This window comes from Apodemus sylvaticus, chromosome 2, assembly GCF_947179515.1.
Source record: "Apodemus sylvaticus chromosome 2, mApoSyl1.1, whole genome shotgun sequence".
NCBI classification, from domain to species: Eukaryota; Metazoa; Chordata; class Mammalia; order Rodentia; family Muridae; genus Apodemus; species Apodemus sylvaticus.
In genome coordinates this window covers 100,023,007-100,045,906 of record NC_067473.1, presented here as the reverse complement: position 1 = coordinate 100,045,906, position 22,900 = coordinate 100,023,007, and the positions used below count along the sequence as shown (strand labels likewise).

General features: G+C 36.9%; 1 long non-coding RNA gene and 1 gene segment (V, D, J or C); both read left to right on the top strand.

Moving 5' to 3' along the window:
* LOC127677182 (uncharacterized) overlaps positions 1–22,900 on the top strand; it is a 326,506-nt gene that overhangs the window by 110,400 nt on the left and 193,206 nt on the right. The window lies entirely within an intron of this gene.
* LOC127677141 (immunoglobulin kappa variable 4-1-like) lies at positions 6,339–7,367 on the top strand. The segment is given in 2 exon segments: positions 6,339–6,454; positions 6,657–7,367. Coding segments are annotated over 2 exon segments (480 nt in total).

Here is a 22,900-nt window from a genome sequence, read left to right as displayed (position 1 = left end):
CAGAATTTATCCTGGTGTTATGAATTTAACTCAGCTATGAAAGGATTAAAGAGATCAAAGACTCTATTTAAATTAGGATTAGCCAAATATCTTTATTTTTAGATTTTTGCCATTTATTGAAAATAAAATATATTTTCATATAGGACATACTGAGTATAATTGTCCCTTCCTCTACTACACCCAGATCCTCCCCATATTTCTTCTACTCCTGGTCTACTCCCTTTCTGTCTCTAATCAGAAAGGAACAGGCTTCTAAGAGATAACAACCAAACCTGACAAAATAAAATTTAATTAGATGAAGCAGAAACTATCATATTTATGCAATCAAATAGGAGGAAAAGAGGCCTAAGAGCAGGTTCAAGAGTCAGAGACCTATTCAATCTCACAGCCAAGAGTCCCATAAAAGTACTACACTTGAAACATATTATATCCTTGGTGATTTCCTTACTGTAGGTCTTATCAGTAACTGGAAAAGCTATTGAACAAGGTAGGTGAGGCTTTTAATTCTGGCACATGAATGGATGAGCCAGGGCATTTGATAAGCTAAGGTCATATTAGGAAAATTGATGAAAACCTATTTTAAGATTTCAGAAATTTAAAAGAGGCTGTTACAACATCTTCACTGGACTTACAAGAAAATATTTTGAGTACTTAGATGAGAATTCATCCTTGACAATAGTTTGACTGGAGACTATAAGGCTTTGAGAGGACACAGATAAACCCATCCAAGATTAAAGGTGTTGTGGGTATAAGTCACTACATTTTTATTAACTTATTCTGCAGCAATATGAAACTAATTAAAGACTATATACATGAAAATGCCAGATATGAACTCTGAAATCTTTCCTCAGGATCACTTTGTTGTGATTTTACATGCTTCATGGGATGAAACAGAAGCCCAAAGGAAACTCACTTTGAAGGAGAGAGTGAAGGGGCAGGAGGGTTTCAAGTCCTGGGTCAATAGTGATTTCAAGGTCAGTTTCGTATATAAAATAATGTTTTGCAATTCCCTGTGAAAGATGATAGCAAAGAGTGAATGAAAGCAAGAAGATAATGTGGGTACATTGTGGAAGATATTATTTAAAATAAAGATGTAAATAGTGGAGAAAGAAAAAAGAATATCCAATGAGATAAAGACCATGGATGAGCATCTGTAATGAACAGAGGGATGCAGCCCAGAAGTGAAACAGTACAAGACAGCTAAAGGATGTTTAGATAAGTGATCTATTGAAGAGGGATTTGGGAATCACAAGAAAATAGATGTGACATATAAAAAATTAGGATCAAAATGTTAGCTTTTGTCTTCAATACAATTAAATGACCTTTATTTTCACAAGGCTCTGTTTATTCTGAGTGGCTGAGGAAAGCTTCCTGTAAGTTTAAAATGATTGTCTTCTCACTCTATTGAACATAAAAATATCTGAAAAATAGAATAATTTAGGTCTTTATTAAATAAGCAAGTTGATAAGTGAGTAATAAATCATACATACATGATGGGACAAACAAATAGATCATTTTAAGAAATCTGTTTCACGGCATCAGCCTTTTTGGGAACAAGTTTAATAAAAATGTATAATGTGGAAAACAGTTCAGAAACTGAGCCTGTGACCTGTTATCCCAGAAGGTTTTTGTTCCAACCTGGTGCACTGTTGGAGGAATCTCTTTAATCTGCTAACAGTTGTAGGGTGCAGCAGCATCAGCCTCCGCAGGATGGATGGTGAGGCTGAAGTCTGTGGCCCACTGCCACTGAACAGGGCAGGGACCCCAGATACTAGGATAGATGCAAGAGAGATCAGGAGTTTGGGAGAATGTCCTGGTTTCTGCTGGTACAAATGCATATAATTATCACCATATTCAGGGACACTCTGGCTGGTCCTGTAGAAGATGGTGGCCTTTTGCCTGAAAGACATGGCAAAAGGTGCTGGAGACTGAGTCAGCACAATGTCACCAGTTGATCCTACAGTGATAAAGACACCTTGCTGTCACAGATGTAGTGAAAACACCCCAGTGTAAACTCATCATGTATGTGAAATTTATAACAGGAGGTATGAGCTACAGTATGAGAACTCATAAATGAAAAGGAAAATTAAAATCAATTAAATGCCAAAATTTCAATGATTAGGACACCAAAGTATGAAAAACTTCAATGACCCCAAGGGATATTTCCAACACCATCACACCTCACCTGAAACCCAAAGCAGCAGTACCCACAGCAGAAGAGCAGACCCTATCTCTGAGAACAGGACTATAGGCTGCTTCTTGGGCAAAGGCAAGCTGCCTTTAAAAACATTCTGTATAATCTGCACTTTGGCTTACTATGCAAATCAGCTCAAGAAACTGGGTTGGTGTTCATAGTGATGCCTGCTCTCAGGATTAGCAAAGAATTTCCTAGAGTATTTTAAGACCAACTACAAATTGGCTGGGTTTGTTGGCTCTTTCATAAGTATTTTCCTCCTTCATGGCACCTAAACTCAAGATATTGACAAGGGGTGAACACTGTATACAATGCAAGGGAAAGTCAGATGTCTCTGTTTCCAGAGATTGGACAGGGAAAAAGACCTTAGTCCCTGATGTCCTGACATAGTATCATAATTCAAAGGACTGAGTGAAGCTCTGTGCACCACCCTCAAAGTCTGACTGCTCTACATTTCAGCTTGACTGTCTCCAGAAGGCCCATGGAGCATGACCTCCAGTCAGACCAAATGTTGTGATCACTATCTTATTCCCAGTGATGAAAACTGAGATGAGCACAAAGGGTTTCAGCCTTTCAAAGCAATTCAGAACAAGGGATGCCTAAATTCCTACAAAATACAACTGAATACTGACAACACACATGTTACTTGATTTTGGAGAGTTAATGAATTTTAATATTACTTTTCTAATTCTTTTCAAGTTGGTGTTTCATTACACTCCTCCTAACATGTTCTTAAATCTAGCTTGCAAGAATTTCAGAAGGTAGGAGAGGAAATGTTAATTGTGGAAATTGATCTTTCTCTCTCTGTCTCTGTGTCTCTTTTTTCTGTCTGTAGGTAAAAGAGTGAGAGACAGACAGGAAGACAAACAATATCTGGCATTTTTTCTTCTACATTTTTCAGTTCGGGGAGAAGTATAAGATTTCAAAATACTCCCCCCCCAATGATACAAAGGATTTCACTTGAATCTTTTGCAAGAGCTTCTCTTCTATCTATGATTTTATTAATTTGGATCTCTTTCTTTCTCAGGGTTAGACTGAATGCCGTTGTCTTCTACTTTTCAAAGAAGAAGCTCTTGAATAATTTCATGTATGGTTTTTATTGCTATTTTAATAGTTCATTTCATTTATTTCTGCACTAATATTTACCACCTCTTTCCATTTACTGCTTTGGGTTTGGCTTGATATTGTTTTAGAAATTGAGGTAAGTCACTTATTTGGCACCTCTCTGTATTGAGAGAATTGAGGTAGGTCCTTATTTGGCATCTCTCTGAATTTGGTCATTTGAGTTTTGTGTTTTTAATACAGGCATTCAAAGCCATAAAATACCCTCTCAGCATTACATACTATATTGCAAATATGCTAGGATGATGTTTTGTCATTTTCATCTGATTCTAGGAATTATTTTTCTCCATGACTTCTCTATAAATCAATGATAATACAAGAGGCTACTGTATTTCTCCAATTAATCATTTAGTTCCTGTAATTTCTCTCTGTGCTAGTTTCTAGTTTAGATTCTCTTATCCTTTTTTAAAACTTATTTTCTGACTTAGAACAGAGTCTGTTCTTTAGGTGGTTCAATGGACTGCTTAGAATGATGTATAGTATACATGATTGGTCTGATACCATTTAGATGTCTATTGTGTACATTCATTTCTCCTGCCATTTATTTCTAAAGTTTCTATGGTGATTTTTATTTTCAATCAACAGATGAGAGTGGTGTGCTAAAATTCCTCTGTGCTGTTTTATCTTGATATAACTGACCATATATCTATTCATGTTTCTTTAACTGAATCCCCATCATTTGGTGTACATGTATTTGTAATTGTTATGTACTTTGAGTGACTCAACTTTATTACTTTCTTTATTTGTTAATAGCACTTTTGGTTTGCATTCTACTGCACTAGATATCAGCAGAGCTGAACCAGCTTGGTTTGGGTTCCCACTCTCCTGGTAGATTTACTTCCATCATTTAACTCTCTTCATATGGAATATCACTAACAGCAAGGTTTGTTTCTTAGAGAAAATTGTTGAGTACAGTTTTTAAATCTAGTTCAATAACATTTGTATCTTTATAGCTGAATTGATGTAATATAAGGTTAAGAAATAATGGTTAATACCTATAAATTAGTTGTGGCTTCTTGATGAAATGTTGTTTATTTGTTTGCTTGTTTGTTTGTTTCCTTTCTCCCTACTCCTCAACTATATTCTAGTTTTTTGACATTTAGTTTTGGACACATTGGACTACATTTCTAATAACCATTGTTTGTCTCTTCATCCTATAACAGTAACATTTGTGCTCTCTATCTATTTATCTTTCTGTCTGTCTGTCTATCTATCTATCTATCTATCTATCTATCTATCTATCTATCTAACTATCTTTCTTTCTATCTATCATCTATCATCTATCTAGATACCTAGCTCCCATGTATCTACATGTCTGTTAACCCATCTTTTAATATTCTTTAATGATTTTGAGAGCCAGGGGAAATCGATGACATTGAGGAAAAGTATCTTTCAGACAAACAGGATTGATGCACATATGAACTCACAGAGACTGTGGCAGTATTCACAGGTCCAACTGAGGTCTAAGCTAGATGGGGTCTCAATGTTGAGAGGGGGAAATGAAAATAAGGTTTCATCTTTCACCATGAAACTAACAAGTAACCACCATACTATTGTCTCTCTCATATAATCATGTGTTAAACAGTTTACAGAGGAGATCTGAATATGCTTGTCAGGCATAATTTAATGGTTTATTCTCGAAATTTTGATGTTTAAAATTATATATTTAATAGAAAATAAAATAAAATGCATATCGGTTAAATACATATTTGATTTTCTTCAAAATTCTTAGTTAATGTAAAAATATTAACATTTTGGATAGATAGTACCATAACCCTCCTTGGAACTCCATTGACTAATGATACACATGTTGAAAGATTGTCTCCATGCATAGACTAGACTGGCCTAGAAGTTACTGCATATCCCAGAAAGACCTCAAATTCATGATCCTGCTGTTTCTATCTCACCATTTCTGGGATTACAGATGTGAATCTCCACTCCTTTCCATTTTTTTCCTTTGATTTCTTGTACTTTATTCATAATACCAGGTATATCATTTATTTCATATATATGAGTGTGTGTATGTGTATGGGTGTGTGACCCCTTATATACATATATGATTCTTTAATCTGATCTTGCAAGGTTCTTTGGTTTTTGATATTTCAATTTATTTTCGCTCATACTCAAACATTTTTCTTTGCTTTGGATGACAGCAATCTATGATGCTGTGGTTTATTGAATTTTGTAAGATTGTGGCTTGCTATAAGAAAGATGCACTCCCCCCTTCTGGAGAGTATTTTTCTAATATGTTTACCTTGTCAGAAAGACCATTATCACTCAGTTTCAATACGGCTCATTTCAAAATTACCCTATAATATGCAGTTCCGAAATAAATACTTTTGGCTATGTTTGTCTACAGTCATGATTTCATGGAGAAATCTGGATGTGTCTTTCACTTTCCAGTCTCCAAATTTAGAGCCCCTTTTCAGTTTTATGGAATTGTAGGAAAAAGACGTATTATTTTATTCTGGATTTACCTTTGCTTCAAAACTGAAGCTTCTTAGGTCCCAGGACTAAATTAATGTCTCACAGGATTACTACAGAATGAATTCTGAGTTTCTCTTTTCATCCCTGTTCCATGTTTAGCTTTGAAACAGAAGTGAGACACTGTTCATAGACCTCAGTGGCTTTGCAGATGTGAGATACTGAACAAATTTAGCATTAATTTCCTCTTTTTTATGCATTTTCTTTCTGTGTGTCCACCATACACCCTTATTTTATTTTATGTTTCCTTTGTTGTTGTGATTTTCTGGGTATATATTATAAATTGTTTGGGACTGTCAGTCTTTGATAGCTGTCCTAAAGTTTTTGCAGAAGTCAACTGATTCAAAAATATTTCTTGCATTTTAACCCAAGAGTACTCAGGACATTTCTGTTGATCTGATAGATATTATGTTTCAGTGAATGCCCGTACTCTCTGTGATGGTATTTTAGCCGTTGATTTATACCACCCATTCTCACACAAACTGCCCAGTCTTTTGATTTTGTATTACTGACTGATTTGCATGGGTCCCTTAAGGATAGCTCAGCTGTTCACAATTTATAAACCAGTGAGAACTGAGCAGCATCACAAAGGCAGGAGGAACAAGATGGAGTTACAGTCCCAGGTCCTAATGTTGATGTTGCTATGGGTGTCTGGTGAGAAATTCAAAAGTATTATTATCATTTCATAGTCACATCTTTATATATAAGAAATTTTCATTGTGTGCAAGAGTATAATATTTCTTATGTAATGATACTCTGACAATATGACATTATAAGGTTATTTAAATGACAAATTTCAATTGTTATTATAATCTATGTGTATGTATGCATGTTCACTCTCTATTTATTATTTCAGGTACTTCTGGGGACATTGTGATGACTCAGTCTCCATCCTCCCTGGCTGTGTCAGCAGGAGAGAAGGTCACTATGAGCTGCAAGTCCAGCCAGAGTCTTTTATATAGTAAAGATCAAAAGAACTACTTGGCCTGGTACCAGAAGAAACCAGGGCAATCTCCTAAACTGCTGATATACTATGCCTCCACTAGAGCATCTGGTGTCCCTGATCGCTTCACAGGCAGTGGATCTGGGGCAGATTTCACTCTGACCATCAGCAGTGTGCAGGCTGAAGACCTGGCAGTTTATTACTGTCAGCAGCTTTATAGTACTCCTCCCACAGTGCTTCAGCTTCCTACACAAACCTCCTTGAGACACTCACCAGCTGCCTGCACCACACATAGCCCTGGATTTGCATACTTCCTCCTTCTAAATGAGAGCCAGTGTGCCTAAAACACTAATGAAAAAGTTTGCAAAGTCCAGCAAAAACAAAGGGTTCAAAAATCCTTTTTGTCCTTTGCTATGTAAAACCTCTTTAAGAACATGCAGAAAAGAAATCGTTACTATAGTCCTTTTCTATCTGTAACAATTTGCTTGAATGTGAGAGAGTTATATTCTAGAGTCCCAGTATCTAATATAAGTCTCTTTGGTCTGAGTGATGATGATGGCAAATTCCATTTTGTCTCGGCTCTCTGGAAACAGAATTTGTTTCTTGCTTTTTCTAGCCTCTAAAGGGTTTTCTTACTTCTTGTGTCCATTTCTGGTTTTTGCTTCTCTTTTTTCATAAATTGTTTTAACTTTTATTTCATTGTAATTAGTTCATTACCTTTTCCTGTGTGCAGGTGAGTGTGTGTTTGTGTTTCTGTGTGTTTGTCTGCATTGTAGCTGTACATATTTTATGGAAGTCAGAAGACAATTTGGACTGATTTTTTTTTTGTTGTTGTTGTTTAGGTTCTGACATTAGGGTTGGTATTCAGTATCTTCATCCTCTGAGTAATTTTACTGCTTCTTAAAATTCTTTACAGATGTTAATTCACTGTATACAATTTTCATAAAAACAATGGCTTTATAGTATATCATATTTTTGACCACATGTGCTAAATTTACCCTTTCCCCTTAACTTTTATGATATGCTTTCTTCCTCTATTCCATCTCTTACTTTTCTCTTTCTTACACATACACACACACACACACACACACACACAAATACTCATGACATACATACACATACATAAAAATATACACACACATATATGTACATATATGCACATATACACCACAGTTATACACACATAGATACACATATCCACATACATACACATCTATGCACACACAAATGTATACAATCATATATGCATGCACATGCTCTCCTATAGAAATATACATATACATACACATGCTCACATAGAAACATAAAAATTACATACTTAGATTTTGCATATTTATGACCCACATAGAGAAAATGTGATAATATTTTCTCTTGTTTCTGGGGACGTATATCCCTCTGAAGTCTCCATATCTAATTTCCAACTATGGAGATTGAGAAACCTCCCTCCATCCTAATGGTAGATTTAATTTTCAAAAGATGCTACATTTCAGTTCTTACATCATATGAGTTAAGGAGTTCAATGTTTTCAGAGGGAAACACTGTATGGTCTTGTGTAAATAATATACTAACCAATCATGGCCATGTTCTGATTAGCAAAATCATTATGGACCTATCTAAAAGCAGATATTTTGGTCTGTGATTCTGGGGATTTGCTATCCTTGAGAGTAATAAATTTTCTAAATTTATAAAAGCCCAAAGTAAACTAAAAGAGGCATTTATGACAATCATAACAGAGAAAGAAAAGATCATGAAAAATCAAGCCAAAAGTAATGCCCCCAAAGGACCATAATTCCCTCAATAATTTATCTCAAATTTAGTGAAATTATTGAAATATTGGTAGAAGATTTTATAAACATATGACATATGGAATTATCACAAAAGATACAAACACAACTGTAGGGATGAAAGCTACTGATATATAAGCAAATATCAGCATGATGGATTAAAAAAATCATCAAGAGTGAGTACGGACAAAAAAACAACTGAATTGATGGGAATTAAATTATTAGTGTATCAAGTTAATACTGAGAACAAAAAATCACTATAGGACTCATTAACATGAAAGTATATCCCCAATCAGGTTGAAGTAGAGAAAACAGCACTGAACCATCAACAATTTGCTTAATAAATACTATGGCTATAATTTTGAATACTTATATTATGAAGAAAATAATTCCCATAATTATAAAATATAGATGAGCTGAGATAAAGCCATGGGAACATATTATATGAAATAAGAATAGAAAATTCAGATATAAAGAAAAAATATGACAAAAATAAGGAGAAATTCACTTCCCTATGTAGCTATTACCAGAGAAGAACCTCTCAATGTCATCGATTGTGTCTATCATGTTAGAATGAGTAAAGAACCAACGTCAAAATATATAATGGAAAAATTCCAACTCAATTTCCAAGGCAAACACATCAGACTGATAATTGAACTCGAATTGAAAACCTTACAGGCCATAAAAGCATTTAAAAATATATTTAAGGTATAGAAGATAATAGATAAATAAGTTAGCTATTTTTCTTTTGAATTTTTTTATTTACACTTCGTATTTTATCCCTTCATTGTCTACCCTCCAACGCTTCCACATCCCATACCTTCTCCCCACCTCCTGTCTTCATGTGGATGTCACCACCCACATCCCAACCTTCCCTCTAAACTCCTTGTGACCTCCAGTTTCTTGAGGGTTAGGGGCATCATCTGTGAATTAACACAGACCATGCAGTTCTCTACTGTATGTTTGTTGGGAGCCTCATGTCAGCTGGTGTATGCTGCCTGTTTGGTGGTACAGTGTTTGAGGTATCTCATGGGTCCAGAGACTGCTGATCACTAATGTCAGCTAAAATTATCTTAAATTGAGGGAGAAATGAGAAAATTATAAGATAATCATAAACTAAGGCATTTCATGATCATGAAGACAGAAGATAATATAAAATACTATGCACATAGAAAAAAAAGAATGTCTCAATCATGACAGTACATTAAAAAGTAATGCCAAGAGAAGAATAGATAAACAGTAGTTATCATGAAAGCAGTCATGTATGTTTAACACTGTAAGGCAGAAAATTCTAATATACTCAAAGAGTAAGCAAACAAGCAACTAAACCACAACCCAATCCTCAAGAAACATAGTAAATGTACAGGAATTAATTAACATTTTTAAATAAACTTATTTCACCACAATTAATAATGATGCACATGTTGTTGGTCTATTTAAAAATTATACTTAACTGGATGAATTCCCCAAGAAACATACCTATCTGGTAATGAGATATACATGCTGTGTATGGATGAAAGTAAATCTATCATGAAAATGGTTTTCAAACCAAGCAGGAATAGCTCTTCTCATATCTGCCACAGTAGAAACCAAACCAATGCTGAAGAGAGCTTATAAAGAAAACAATAAGCAAAAATAAAATCACTAAAGTATACAAAACAATTCCAAATACATACAAAGCAAACTGCATTCCAATTCGGTAAAACAAACCTGGATGCAATCGACATAGAAAGTCCATAGAACATAGAAAGTCCAGTTATGTCCTGACACAATAGCAGAGGAAAATGTCTGCTCTTGCATCTTTAGATTCAAACTGAAAACACAAAGGAGATGTCATTAAACTGCACAAGCAGTGAATGGACACAGCAAACTTCTCTAATATGTCTCATGTATGTAGATGTACTGTTCATCATTACAGCTCTTCAACATTCTAAAGATACACTACATTTTAGGTCACAATGTAAGTTTTAACAAGAATAATATAATTTAAATGAAACTACAATCCAGCAGAGAAATTACAGGAACTAAATAATTAATGTGAGATTCCAAAGTAACCTCTGTAATTACCAATGATTTATTGAAGAACTCATTGAGGAAAAATAAATGATTCCTAGAATCAAACAAAAATGACAATATAGCATGCTAGAACTTTCAGATTCAGGTATGTGATGCTGAGAGGAAATTATATAGTTTTGAATGCCTACAATAAAAAACAAGAATGACATCCAGCAAATCACCAAATAAATGCTTAATGATGAACCTCACTGTCTAAGGAAAAGGTCAAGCCAACCAAAGCAGTTAATGGGAAGAGGTGGTAAATATCTGAGCAGAAATAAATGAAATGAATATTAAAATAGAAGTAAATAAAATCATTCAAAGTTTTTGTTCTTTGAATGAATAGATGGACAACAGCAAGGGAAGCAGACTTACATTAATAAATTCAGATACAGAAGAGAGGGATTTGAAACAGATTCAAATGTGATCCAGGAATTCATTGGATAGTGCTTTGAAATCTTATACTCCCCCAAACTGGAAAATCTAGAAGAAATACATGTGTGCCTAGACACATATGACATAACAGCACTAAACAAAAACGATATTAATAAACTTCAACAGAACCAAAGAAAGCAATATTATTGAAGTGGTAATAAAAATGTCTCTCAAAAGTGTGAAACTCATTACTTATAGGGGCTCTGTGGGATTCAGCTAGATATTTACTAAAGAGTGACACTAATGCTCCTGAACTCTTCAAAGCTACATAAAAGAAAGTAACATTACCAGACTCATTGTATGAGCCAGAATTATCCATTTGACAAAATAAAGATAGAAATGCGGAAAAGGAAGAGACAGGGACAGACAGACAGACAGACAGACAGACAGACAGACACACACACACACACACATATGGAGGGAGGGAGGGGGGAAGGAGGAGAGAGAGAGAGAGAGAGAGAGAGAGAGAGAGAGAGAGAGAGAGAGAGAGAGAGAGAGAGAGAGAGAGAGAGAGAGAGAGATTCCCTTGATTTACATAAGGACACCTCCAATTCTGGCACAGGAAATCTAGGAACACATTAAGTGGAGTTTACACTATAGCTAAGTTTGTTGTGACTCAGGTTTGAAATGTTGGCTCAAAACCACTATTATTTAATTCAATTCAGCAAGAAGTGCTTAAGAAGTAGCAACCCTATCATGGTCTCTGTCAGTGCTGAAATTCATGAAAGCTCATAATAAAAATCCCTGAAGGGACCAGAATGGCAGGATCTTTCCTGAATATAACAAAGAATATAGGCTATAGTTGGAGGGATCTACATCCCTCTCCGCAGCTTGTGCTGAAAGATGGCAAAATACTAGGCTTCTGTCTTTGATACCAAGAAAGACAAAGTCAACTTCTGCTCCCAATTAAGTTTATATTAAAGCCTCTTATTTGAAACAACTGCCCTCTTTGATGTAATCATGATACATTCTTTTTTATCCCTATGCTAATAAACAAGCTTGTTTTCTCTTGGTGAGAAATATCACAATGCCAAATATATTATTCTGAGATTTGAAAAAAAAATAGTTTTGGTCTAGATAGACTGCTCATTGTTTAAGAGACTTTCCTGTTCTTGCAGAAGATATGGATTCAGTTCACTGCATTCTTGTCAGCTCATAACCATCTGTAACTCTACTTCTAAGAAACCCAATTTCCCTTCCTGAAATCCAGTGGCAACAGGTACAAATGTGGTACAGACATATATGTAGACCAAACCCATGTATCCATAAAGCACAAATAAAGACGTTTTTAAAAGCTTAATTCTGAGACATAACAGTGCTCCTGGAATTCTCATGCTTTACAGTAGAACAATGGGAGTTCACTTCCCCCACAGGAGCTCAGAATAAGAGAACATGATGATTCCACAGGGCGAGCCACAACATTACTTGGCATACACTTCAAGCACTCTAGGGGATTCTTTGCTAACCCTAACTGTCACAGGGTGACTCAAATGCAGGTGTTCTTTGATTTTCTAAGATCATTTGCATGTTAATACATTATATACACTTAAGATCTCTTACCTTATCTTTAAAGGCAGCTTGCCAGTACCCAAGAGGCAGCCTCTAGTGCAGCTGAACAACAGTTATCAAGAAAGGAGTCTAATGTGTCCAAAACTGAGTGTCAAATAAATAGAATATAGTTGAGGAGTAGGGAAAAAGGGAAACAAACAATAGACAAATAAATAAGCAACAATTCATTGAGATGCCACATCAAATTTATCGATCTTATCAATTATTTCTTAACCTTATATGACCTCAATTTAGCTAAAACAGATACACATGTTATTGAACTAGATTTAAAAACTGTACTCATCAGTTTTCTCCAAGAAAAAAATCTTGCTGTTAATTATGCTCCACATAAAGAGAGTCAAATGATGGAAGCACATCATCCCAGGGATGCAGGAATAGTTCAATATAAGGAAATCTATCAATATAATCCACTATATAATGAACTCAAAGGAAAAAAATAAACACATGATCATTTATTTCATTAGATGCTGAGAAAGCATTTGAAAGAATTCAGTATCTATTCATGTTAAAAAGTCTTGGAAAAAATCAGGAATTCAAGACCCATACCTAAACATAGTAAAAGCAATATGCAGCAAAACAGCAGCCAACATCAAACTAAATGGAGAGAAACTTGAAGCAATCCTACTAAAATCAGTGATTAGACAAGACTGTCCACTCTCTCCCTACCTGTTTTATATAGTACTTGAAGTCCTATCCAGAGAAATTAGACAACCATGGAGGTCAAAGCGATACAGTTTTGAAAGAAAGAAATCAAAATATCACTATTTGCAGATGCTATGATAGTATAATTAAGTGACCCCAAAATGTCCACCAGAGAAATCTTAAACCTGATAAACAACTTCACCAAAGTTGCTTAAGACAATATTAACTTAAATAAATCAGTGGCTTGCCTCTACTCAAAGGATAAACAGGCTGAGAAAGAAATTAGGTAAACAATAATTTTCACGATAGTCATAAATAATATAAAATACGTTGGTGTGTCTTTAACTGAGCAAGTGAAAGACCTGTAGAACAAGAATTTTAAGTCTTTGAAGAAATAAATCAAAGATCTCCGAAGATGAAAAGATCTCACATGCTCATGGATTGGCAGGATTAATATAGTAAAAATGGCTATCTCTCCAAAAGCAATTTACAGAGTCGATGCAATCTCCTTCAAAATTCCCACTCAATTCTTCATCGAATCAGAAAGAGCAATTTTCTAATTCATCTGGAATAAGAAAAAGCCCAGGATACTGAAAATTATTTACAACAATAGAAGAACTTCTGTTGTAATCACCATCCTGGACCTCATGCTGTACTACAAAGCAATAGTGAAAAAAATACTCGTGGTACTGGTACAGTGACAGATAGGTAGATTGATGGAATAGAATTAAAGATCCAGACACAAAATCACACACCTATGGTCAAAAACTTAAAACCATCCAGTGGAAAAAAGACAGCATTTTCAGGAAATGTTGCTGATTCAACTGGTTGTCAGTATGTAGAAGAATGCAAGTTGATCCACTCTTATCTACATGTACAAAGCTCAAGTCCACATGGATCAAGCACCTCCACATAAAAACATATACACTGAAACTAATAGAAGAGAAAGTAGGGGAAAGCCTCAAACACATGTGCACAAGGGAAAATTTCCTGAGTAGAACACCAATGGCTTATGCTCTAACATCAAGAGTCAACAAATAGGACTTCATAAAATTGCAAAACTTCTATAAGGTAAGGGACAGTGTCAATAGGACAAAACAGCAAGCAACAGATTAGGAAAAGAGCTTTACCAAGCCTACATCTGATAGAATGCTAATATCCAAAATATTAAGAGAACTCAAGAAGTTAGATTCCAGAGAACCAAATAACCCTATTAAAATTGTGGAAGAGAGCTAATCAGAATTCTCAACTGCAGAAACTCAAACGACTGAGAAACACATAAGGAATTGATTGACATCCTCAGTCATAGGGGATATGCAAATCAAAACTACCAAGATTCCATCTCACAACAGTCAGAATGGCTAAAATAAAAAATATTTAGGTGATTGCAAATGCTGGTGAGGATGTGGAGAACAAGGAATGCTCCTCCATTGCTAGTGAGATTGCAAGTTGGTATAACCACTGTGGAAATCAGTTTGGTGGATACTCATAAAATTGTAATAGTACTACATTAGGACCTAGTTATACTACTCTTGGGCATATGCTCCAACATGTAATAAGGATACATGTTCCACTGTGTTCATAGAAGCCATATTGATAATAGCCAGAAATTGGAAACATCCATATGTCCCTCAACAGAGGAAATGGTGACACAATGTTTGTGGGTATAGCCAACCAATGTCTTGTTTGAATTAAGGGCCACTCCACTAGAGAGGACCCATACCTGGCACTGCTATAGTAACCCAGAACCAGGGAGTACATACCGCAGAGAACAATCACTTCTGCTAAATCAATAAAAAGATTACTAATGATATTCTGCTATACTCATTGGTCAGAGCCTTATCCACTTGTCATCAGAGAGATATACTCTTGAACCTGATGGGAGCACATGTAAAGAAATGCATTATGAGCAGAGACAGTCTAAATGAAAGGTCAAATCCCTTCCCTCAGAGATCAGGGAATCTGGAGGATATTGTAAAAGCCAGAGGGATGGAAGGCACCAGGAGAACAGAGCTTGTGAATCAACTAAACAATGTTCAGATGAGCTCACAGAGACAGAAAAGGCAAGCCAAGCACAGGGCCTACAAGGGTCTGCACCGGGTTTTATATATACACACATGCACACACACACACACACACACACACACACACACACACACACACACACACACACACAGTCAGCTTTGAACTTACTATTTTTATAGAACTCTTGGCTGTGAGAATGAGTAGGCCTCTGACTCTTGCACCTGCACCTGCTCTTAGGCTCCTTTCCTTCTGTTGGATTGCTGTGTCCATCTAAGATATGATAGTTTCTGCTTTGTATAATCAAATTTTATTTTGTAAAGTTTGGTTTTTATCTCTTAGAAGCCTGCCCTTTTCTGGTGAGTGACACAAAGGTAGTAGACCTGGAGGGGAGGACATAAGTGGAGAACCTGGGTGGTGTAGAGAGAGAGACAATTTTAATTAATATGTCCTGTATAAAAAATATTCTATTTTTCAATAAGTGGAAAAAAACAAAAAATGAATCTTCGGCCAATTATAATTTAAACAGAGCACCGGGCGGTGGTGGCGCATGCCTGTAATCCCAGCACTTGGGAGGCAGAGGCAGGCGGATTTCTGAGTTCGAGGCCAGCCTGGTCTACAGAGTGAGTTCCAGGACAGCCAGGGCTACACAGAGAAAAAAAGAAAAAAAACCAAAAAAAAAAAAAAAATTAAACAGAATCTCTGATCTCTTTGTTTCTCTCCTAGATGATTTAACTTTATAACACAGGATAAATCCTGCTCATCTCACTTGTGAGCACAAGATACTTGGAAAACAGCAGAGTTCAAGTGCCTTCCTCATACCTGAGATCATCTGGGATCAACAGCATTAGCACCGAGGCTATGCAGATCTAACATAATTCAGAGAGCTCAAACAATGGAGGAAAACTCAGCAGAACTGAGCTTTCTTCCATTCTTAAGGTGAAAGTCCTCCATGGAGAGATATGAACAAATTGCCTAGTGGACAAATCGATACGCAACAATCAATGGGAGAGTGGCCAGCCTATTAGGTGAGCAACTGGTATAAACTGCTTTATATCTTAGATAAGCAGGTGATGGTGGTAGAAACAAAACATGGTAATATGCTAATGACCATGCCTAAGATGTCAGCAACATCTCAGGCCATGAGATCCCTGAGAAGATCATATCTTTTTTTAAATTAATTAATTTATTTATTTTTTATTTACATTGCAAATGATTTCCCCTTTTCTGGGTCCCCACTCCCCACAAGTCCCATAAGCCCTCTTCCATCCCCCTATTCTTCCCTCTACCCCTTCCCACTTCCCTGTTCTGGAATTCCCCTATACTCTTGCACTGAGTCTTTCCAGAACCAGGGGCCACTCCTCCATTCTTTTTGGACATCATTTAATTTGTGGATTATGTCCTGGGTATTCAAAGTTTCTAGTCTTTTTTTTTTAGGTGAAAGATTTTTAATTTATGATGAGGCTAAGTTATAAATGAAAATACATGAAGTCTAAATTCACATATGTTGCCTTGGAAGTTGGGGGAAGCCATTTTTAAAAACATCTAGTGAGAATAGTAAAAAGCAGGTTGTTAAGTGTTCCTCTAATTGAGGCTGTATGCTGTATAGCAGATTGATAAGACAAGAAGATAAGCAGTCCTCCTTTTGACCTAAGGTTATCAGTTTCACACATGTAACATAAAAGTGGCTACAAAGTGGGCTGGTGACCCCATCTCTCCACTGGTGGCCCTGTCTATTTACTGGAGGCACACTGTTCATGTTCCATCTACCTACTGTTGGGTATTTTGGCTAAGGTCACCCACATTGAGTCCTGGTACCCCTCACATCCCAGGTGTCTTGGACTTTCTATAGGTTTCCCCCATGCTTTCCCTTCCCCATCCAGGTCCCTTTATCTTCCATAATTATTTTGTTCCCCCTTCTAAGTGAGATTAAAGCATCATCACTTACGCCTTCCTTCTTGTTAAACATCTTACGGTCTATGGGTTGTATCCTGGGCGTCCTATAACTTTTGGCTAATATCCACTTATAAGTGATTACATGACCCAGAATTGTTCTGGTCTAAAAGAAATGCAGAGACAAAAATGGAACAGAGATTGAAGTAAAGACTGACCAGTGACTGTCCCTATTTGGGATCCATCCCATGGGCAGGCACCAAACCTTGACAGTATTACTGGTGCTGTGTTATGGTTGCAGACAGGTGCCTAACATGCCTGTTTTCTGAGAGGCTCTACCAGTAGCTGACTGAGACAGATGCAGATACTTACAGCCAACCATTGGACTGAGGTTGGAGACCCCTATGGAAGAGTTAGGGGGAGCATTGAATGAGCTGATATGGATGGCAACCCCATAGGAAGACCAACAGTGTCAACTAACCTGGAACCATAGGAGCTCCCAGGGTCTAAGCCACCAACCATAGAGCATACAGGAGTTGGTTCCTGGCCTCTGGCACATATGGAGCAGAGGGCTGCCTTGTCTGGCCTCAATGGAAAAGTATGAGTCTAATCCTAGAGAGACTTGCTGCCCCAGGGAAAGAGGATGCCTAGTAGGGGATTGGGGGACCTCTCAGGGCACCATTTAGGATGGAAAATAAAATAATTAAAGAAAAGTGCCTACAAGCCCCTTTAGCATGCAAACAGTAAATGGACAAAGAATACCCTTAAATATTAGGTTGGTGTTGCTTTCCTAAAGTTTTCTTGGGGGGTGGGGGGGCGACTGTCCAGAATGAACTACTTTGAGAAATAGATTTCTTACTGTATCTAAAGTCTGCCTTGCACAACTACTTTGAGAAATAGATTTTCTTACTGTATCTAAAGTCTGCCTTGCATATTTTACAAAATCTTGAGATGGCTTAGCTCATTTGATTTTTAGCTTTCCCTGTGTGTCATCTTGGCTAAGCCAGTAAAATTCCCAACAACACAGCAAAGCGGTAGGGATGAGTCCAAGGGATTCTGTTTTTAGCACCAATGGGATTCATTAACATTAAATGGGTCTGAAAATACTAAGTGGGTCTCTGTCCAGAAAAAAAAATGACATGAAGTCTGTTTTCTAGGACATATCAGCCAAGAAATAGTCAGAAAAGCTAGCAATACATAAAATATATCCAGGAATGGGCTCAGAAAATGTCATTGGTGAAGGGACAAATATACAGTTCCATGGTGTCACTCTGAGCAACACAGGGAGTTCCTTTAAGCTTAGAGATTGCAACTCACAAGAAATCAGAATTTGTGGTTTAAATATAGAAAAGAAGCTAGAGAAAGTTGTCTTAAAAATGGGAATTTTCAATGTAGTATCTAGTCTATTTTTCACCCTTTTGAATTTATCTTAAAATAGTATGTATATAACAATTTTCTCCTTTATTAAAATATTCTGTTTTATCTTAAAGGTGAGGAAGAGACAGTGGTAGAGAAGAATAGATGAGAGAGGGTTTATAAATAGTTATATTTATTAGAATTTATCTGACAGTTTAAAATTTTTCTTTTTTTAAAATTTAGCTTTTACAATTTAATTATTTTTAGACTATCATAGTTTAGATATTTCAGAATTCTAAATAAAGCCACTTACCTTCTTGCTTTTTATTTTTTTTATTCGATATAATTTATTTTCATTTCAAATGATTTCCCCTTTTCTAGCCCCCCCCCCCCCCCCACTCCCCGATAGTCCCTTCTCTTCCCCTGTCCTCCCTCCCACCCCTTCCCACTTCCCCGTTCTGGTTTTGCCGAATACAGTTTCACTGAGTCTTTCCAGAACCAGGGGCCACTCCTCCTTTCTTCTTGTATCTCATTTGATGTGTGGATTATGTTTTGGGTATTCCAGTTTTCTAGGTTAATAACCACTTATTAGTGAGTGCATACCATGATTCACCTTTTGAGTCTGGGTTACCTCACTTAGTATGATGTTCTCTAGCTCCATCCATTTGCCTAAGAATTTCATGAATTCATTGTTTCTAATGGCTGAATAGTACTCCATTGTGTAGATATACCACATTTTTTGCATCCATGCTTCTGTTGAGGGATACCTGGGTTCTTTCCAGCATCTGGCAATTATATATAGGGCTGCTATGAACATAGTAGAGCATGTATCCTTATTACATGGTGGGGAATCCTCTGGATATATGCCCAGGAGTGGTATAGCAGGATCTTCTGGAAGTGAGGTGCCCAGATTTCTGAGGAACCGCCAGACTGATTTCCAGAGTGGTTGTACCAATTTGCAACCCCACCAGAAGTGGAGGAGTGTTCCTCTTTCTCCACACCCTCTCCAACACCTGCTGTCTCCTGAATTTTTAATCTTAGCCATTCTGACTGGTGTAAGATGAAATCTTAGGGTTGTTTTGATTTGCATTTCCCTAATGACTAATGAAGTTGAGCATTTTTTAAGATGCTTCTCCGCCATCCGAAGTTCTTAAGGTGAGAATTCTTTGTTTAACACTGTACCCCATTTTTTAATAGGGTTGTTCGGTTTTCTGGAGTCTAACTTCTTGAGTTCTTTATATATATTGGATATTAGCCCTCTATCAGATGTAGGATCGGAGAAGATCTTTTCCCAATTTGTTGGTTGCCGATCTGTCCTCTTGATGGTGTCCTTTGCCTTACAGAAACTCTGTAACCTTATGAGGTCCCATTTGTCAATTCTTGCTCTTAGAGCATACGCTATTGGTGTTCTGTTCAGAAACTTTCTCCCTGTACCGATGTCCTCAAGGGTCTTCCCCAGTTTCTTTTCTCTTAGCTTCAGAGTGTCTGGTTTTATGTGGAGGTCCTTGATCCATTTGGAGTTGAGCTTAGTACAAGGAGACAAGGATGGATCAATTCGCATTCTTCTGCATGCTGACCTCCAGTTGAACCAGCACCATTTGTTGAGAAGGCTATCTTTTTTCCATTGGATGTTTTCAGCCTCTTTGTTGAGGATCAAGTGGCCATAGGTGTGTGGGTTCATTTCTGGATCTTCAATCCTGTTCCATTGATCCTCCTGCCTGTCACTGTACCAATACCATGCAGTTTTTAACACTATTGCTCTGTAGTATTGCTTGAGGTCAGGGATACTGATTCCCCCAGATTTTCTTTTGTTGCTGAGAATAGTTTTAGCTATCCTGGGTTTTTTGTTGTTCCAGATGAATTTGATAATTGCTCTTTCTAACTCTGTGAAGAATTGAGTTGGGATTTTGATGGGTATTGCATTGAATCTGTATAGTGCTTTAGGCAAAAATGGCCATTTTAACTATATTGATTCTACCGATCCATGAGCATGGGAGGTTTTCCCATTTTTTGAGGTCTTCTTCCATTTCCTTCTTCAGAGTCTTGAAGTTCTTGTCATACAGATCTTTCACATGTTTGGTAAGAGTCACCCCAAGATACTTTATACTGTTTGTGGCTATTGTGAAGGGGGTCATTTCCCTAATTTCTTTCTCAGCCTGCTTATCCTTTGAGTATAGGAAGGCCACTGATTTGCTGGAGTTGATTTTATAACCTGCCACTTTGCTGAAGTTGTTTATCAGCTGTAGGAGCTCTCTAGTGAAGTTCTTTGGGTCACGTAGGTAGACGATCATGTTGTCTGCAAATAATGATAATTTGACTTCTTCCTTTCCAATTTGTATCCCTTTGACCTCCTTATGTTGTCGAATTGCCCGAGCTAGTACCTCAAGTACAATATTGAAAAGATAAGGAGAAAGGGGGCAAGCCTTGTCTGGTCCCTGATTTCAGTGGGATTGCTTCAAGTTTCTCTCCATTTAGTTTGATGCTGGCTACCGGTTTACTATGTTTAGGTATGGGCCTTGAATTCCCGTTCTCTCCAAGACTTTAAGCATGAAGGGATGCTGAATTTTGTCAAATGCTTTTTCCGCATCCAATGAAATGACCATGTGGTTTTGTTCTTTGAGTTTGTTTATGTAGTGGATTGTATTGATGGATTTCCGTATATTGAACCAACCCTGCATTCCCGGGATAAAGCCTACTTGATCATGGTGGATGATCGTTTTGATGTGTTCTTGTATTCGGTTGGCAAGAATTTTATTGAGTATTTTTGCATCGATGTTCATAAGGGAAATTGGTCTGAAGTTCTCTTTCTTTGTTGGATCTTTTTGTGGCTTTGGTATCAGCGTAATTGTGGCTTCGTAGAAGGAATTGGGTAGTGTTCCTTCTGTTTCTATTTTGTGGAATAGTTTGAAGAGTATTGGTGTTAACTCTTCTTTGAAGGTCTGGTAGAATTCTGCACTGAAGCCATCTGGTCCTGTGCTTTTTTTGGTTGGAAGACTTTCTATGACTCCTTCTATTTCTTTAGGCATTATGGGACTGCTTAGATGGTCTAGTTGGTCCTGATTTAATTTTGGTATTTGGTATCTGTCAAGGAAATTGTCCATTTCCTCCAGATTCTCCAGTTGTGTTGAGTACAGGCTCTTGTAGTAGGATCTGATGATTTTTTGGATTACCTCAGTTTCCGTTGTTATATCTCCCTTTTCATTTCTAAGTTTGTTAATTTGGATACTTTCTCTGTGCCCTTTGGTCAGTCTGGCTAAGGGTTTATCTATCTTGTTGATTTTCTCAAAGAACCAGCTCCTGGTTTTGTTGATTTTTTTGTATGGTTCTCTTTGTTTCTACTTGATTGATTTCGGCCCTGAGTTTGATGATTTCCTGCCTTCTACTCCTCCTGGGCAAAATAGCTTCTTTTTGTTCTAGGGCTTTCAGGTGTGTCATTAAGCTGGTAATGTATGCTCTCTCCATTTTCTTTTTGGAGGCACTCAGGGCTATGAGTTTTCCTCTTAGCACTGCTTTCATTGTGTCCCATAGATTTGGGTATGTTGTGTTTTCATTTTCATTATGTTCTAAAAAGTCTTTAATTTCTTTCTTTATTTCTTCCTTGACCAAGGTATCATTGAGTAGAGTATTGTTCAGTTTCCACGTGTATGTGGGTTTTCTGTTGTTTCTGTTGCTATTGAAGACCACTTTTACTCCATAGTGATCAGATAGGAGGCATGGGATTAGATCGATCTTCTTATATTTGTTGAGGTCTGTCTTGTGACCAATTATATGGTCGATTTTGGAGAAGGTACCATGAGGTGCTGAGAAAAAGGTATATTCTTTTGTTTTAGGATAGAATGTTCTATATATATCTGTTAAATCTAATTGGTCCAAAGCTTCAATTAGTTTCATTGTGTCCCTGTTTAGTTTCTGTTTTCCTGATCGGTCCATTGAGGAAAGTGCAATGTTGAAGTCACCCACAATTATTGTGTTAGGTGCAATGTGTGCTTTTAGTTTTAATAAAGTTTCTTTTACGAAAGAGGGTGCCCTTGCATTTGGGGCATAGATGTTCAGGATTGACAGTTCTTCTTTTTGTGTTTTTCCTTTGACCAGCAAGAAGTGTCCCTCAGGGTCCCTTTTGATGATTTTGGGTTGAAAGTCAATTTTATCTGATATTAAAATGGCTACTCCAGCTTGTTTCCTGAGACCATTTGCTTGTAAAATTGTCTTCCAGCCTTTTACTCTAAGGTAGTGTTTGTCTTTGACCCTGAGGTGTGTTTCCTGTAAGCAGCAAAATGTAGGGTCCTGTTTACGTATCCAGTCAGTTAGTCTGTGTCTTTTTATTGGGGCATTAAGTCCATTGATGTTAAGAGATATTAAGGAATAGTGATTGTTACTTCCTATCATTTTTGACGTTATTTT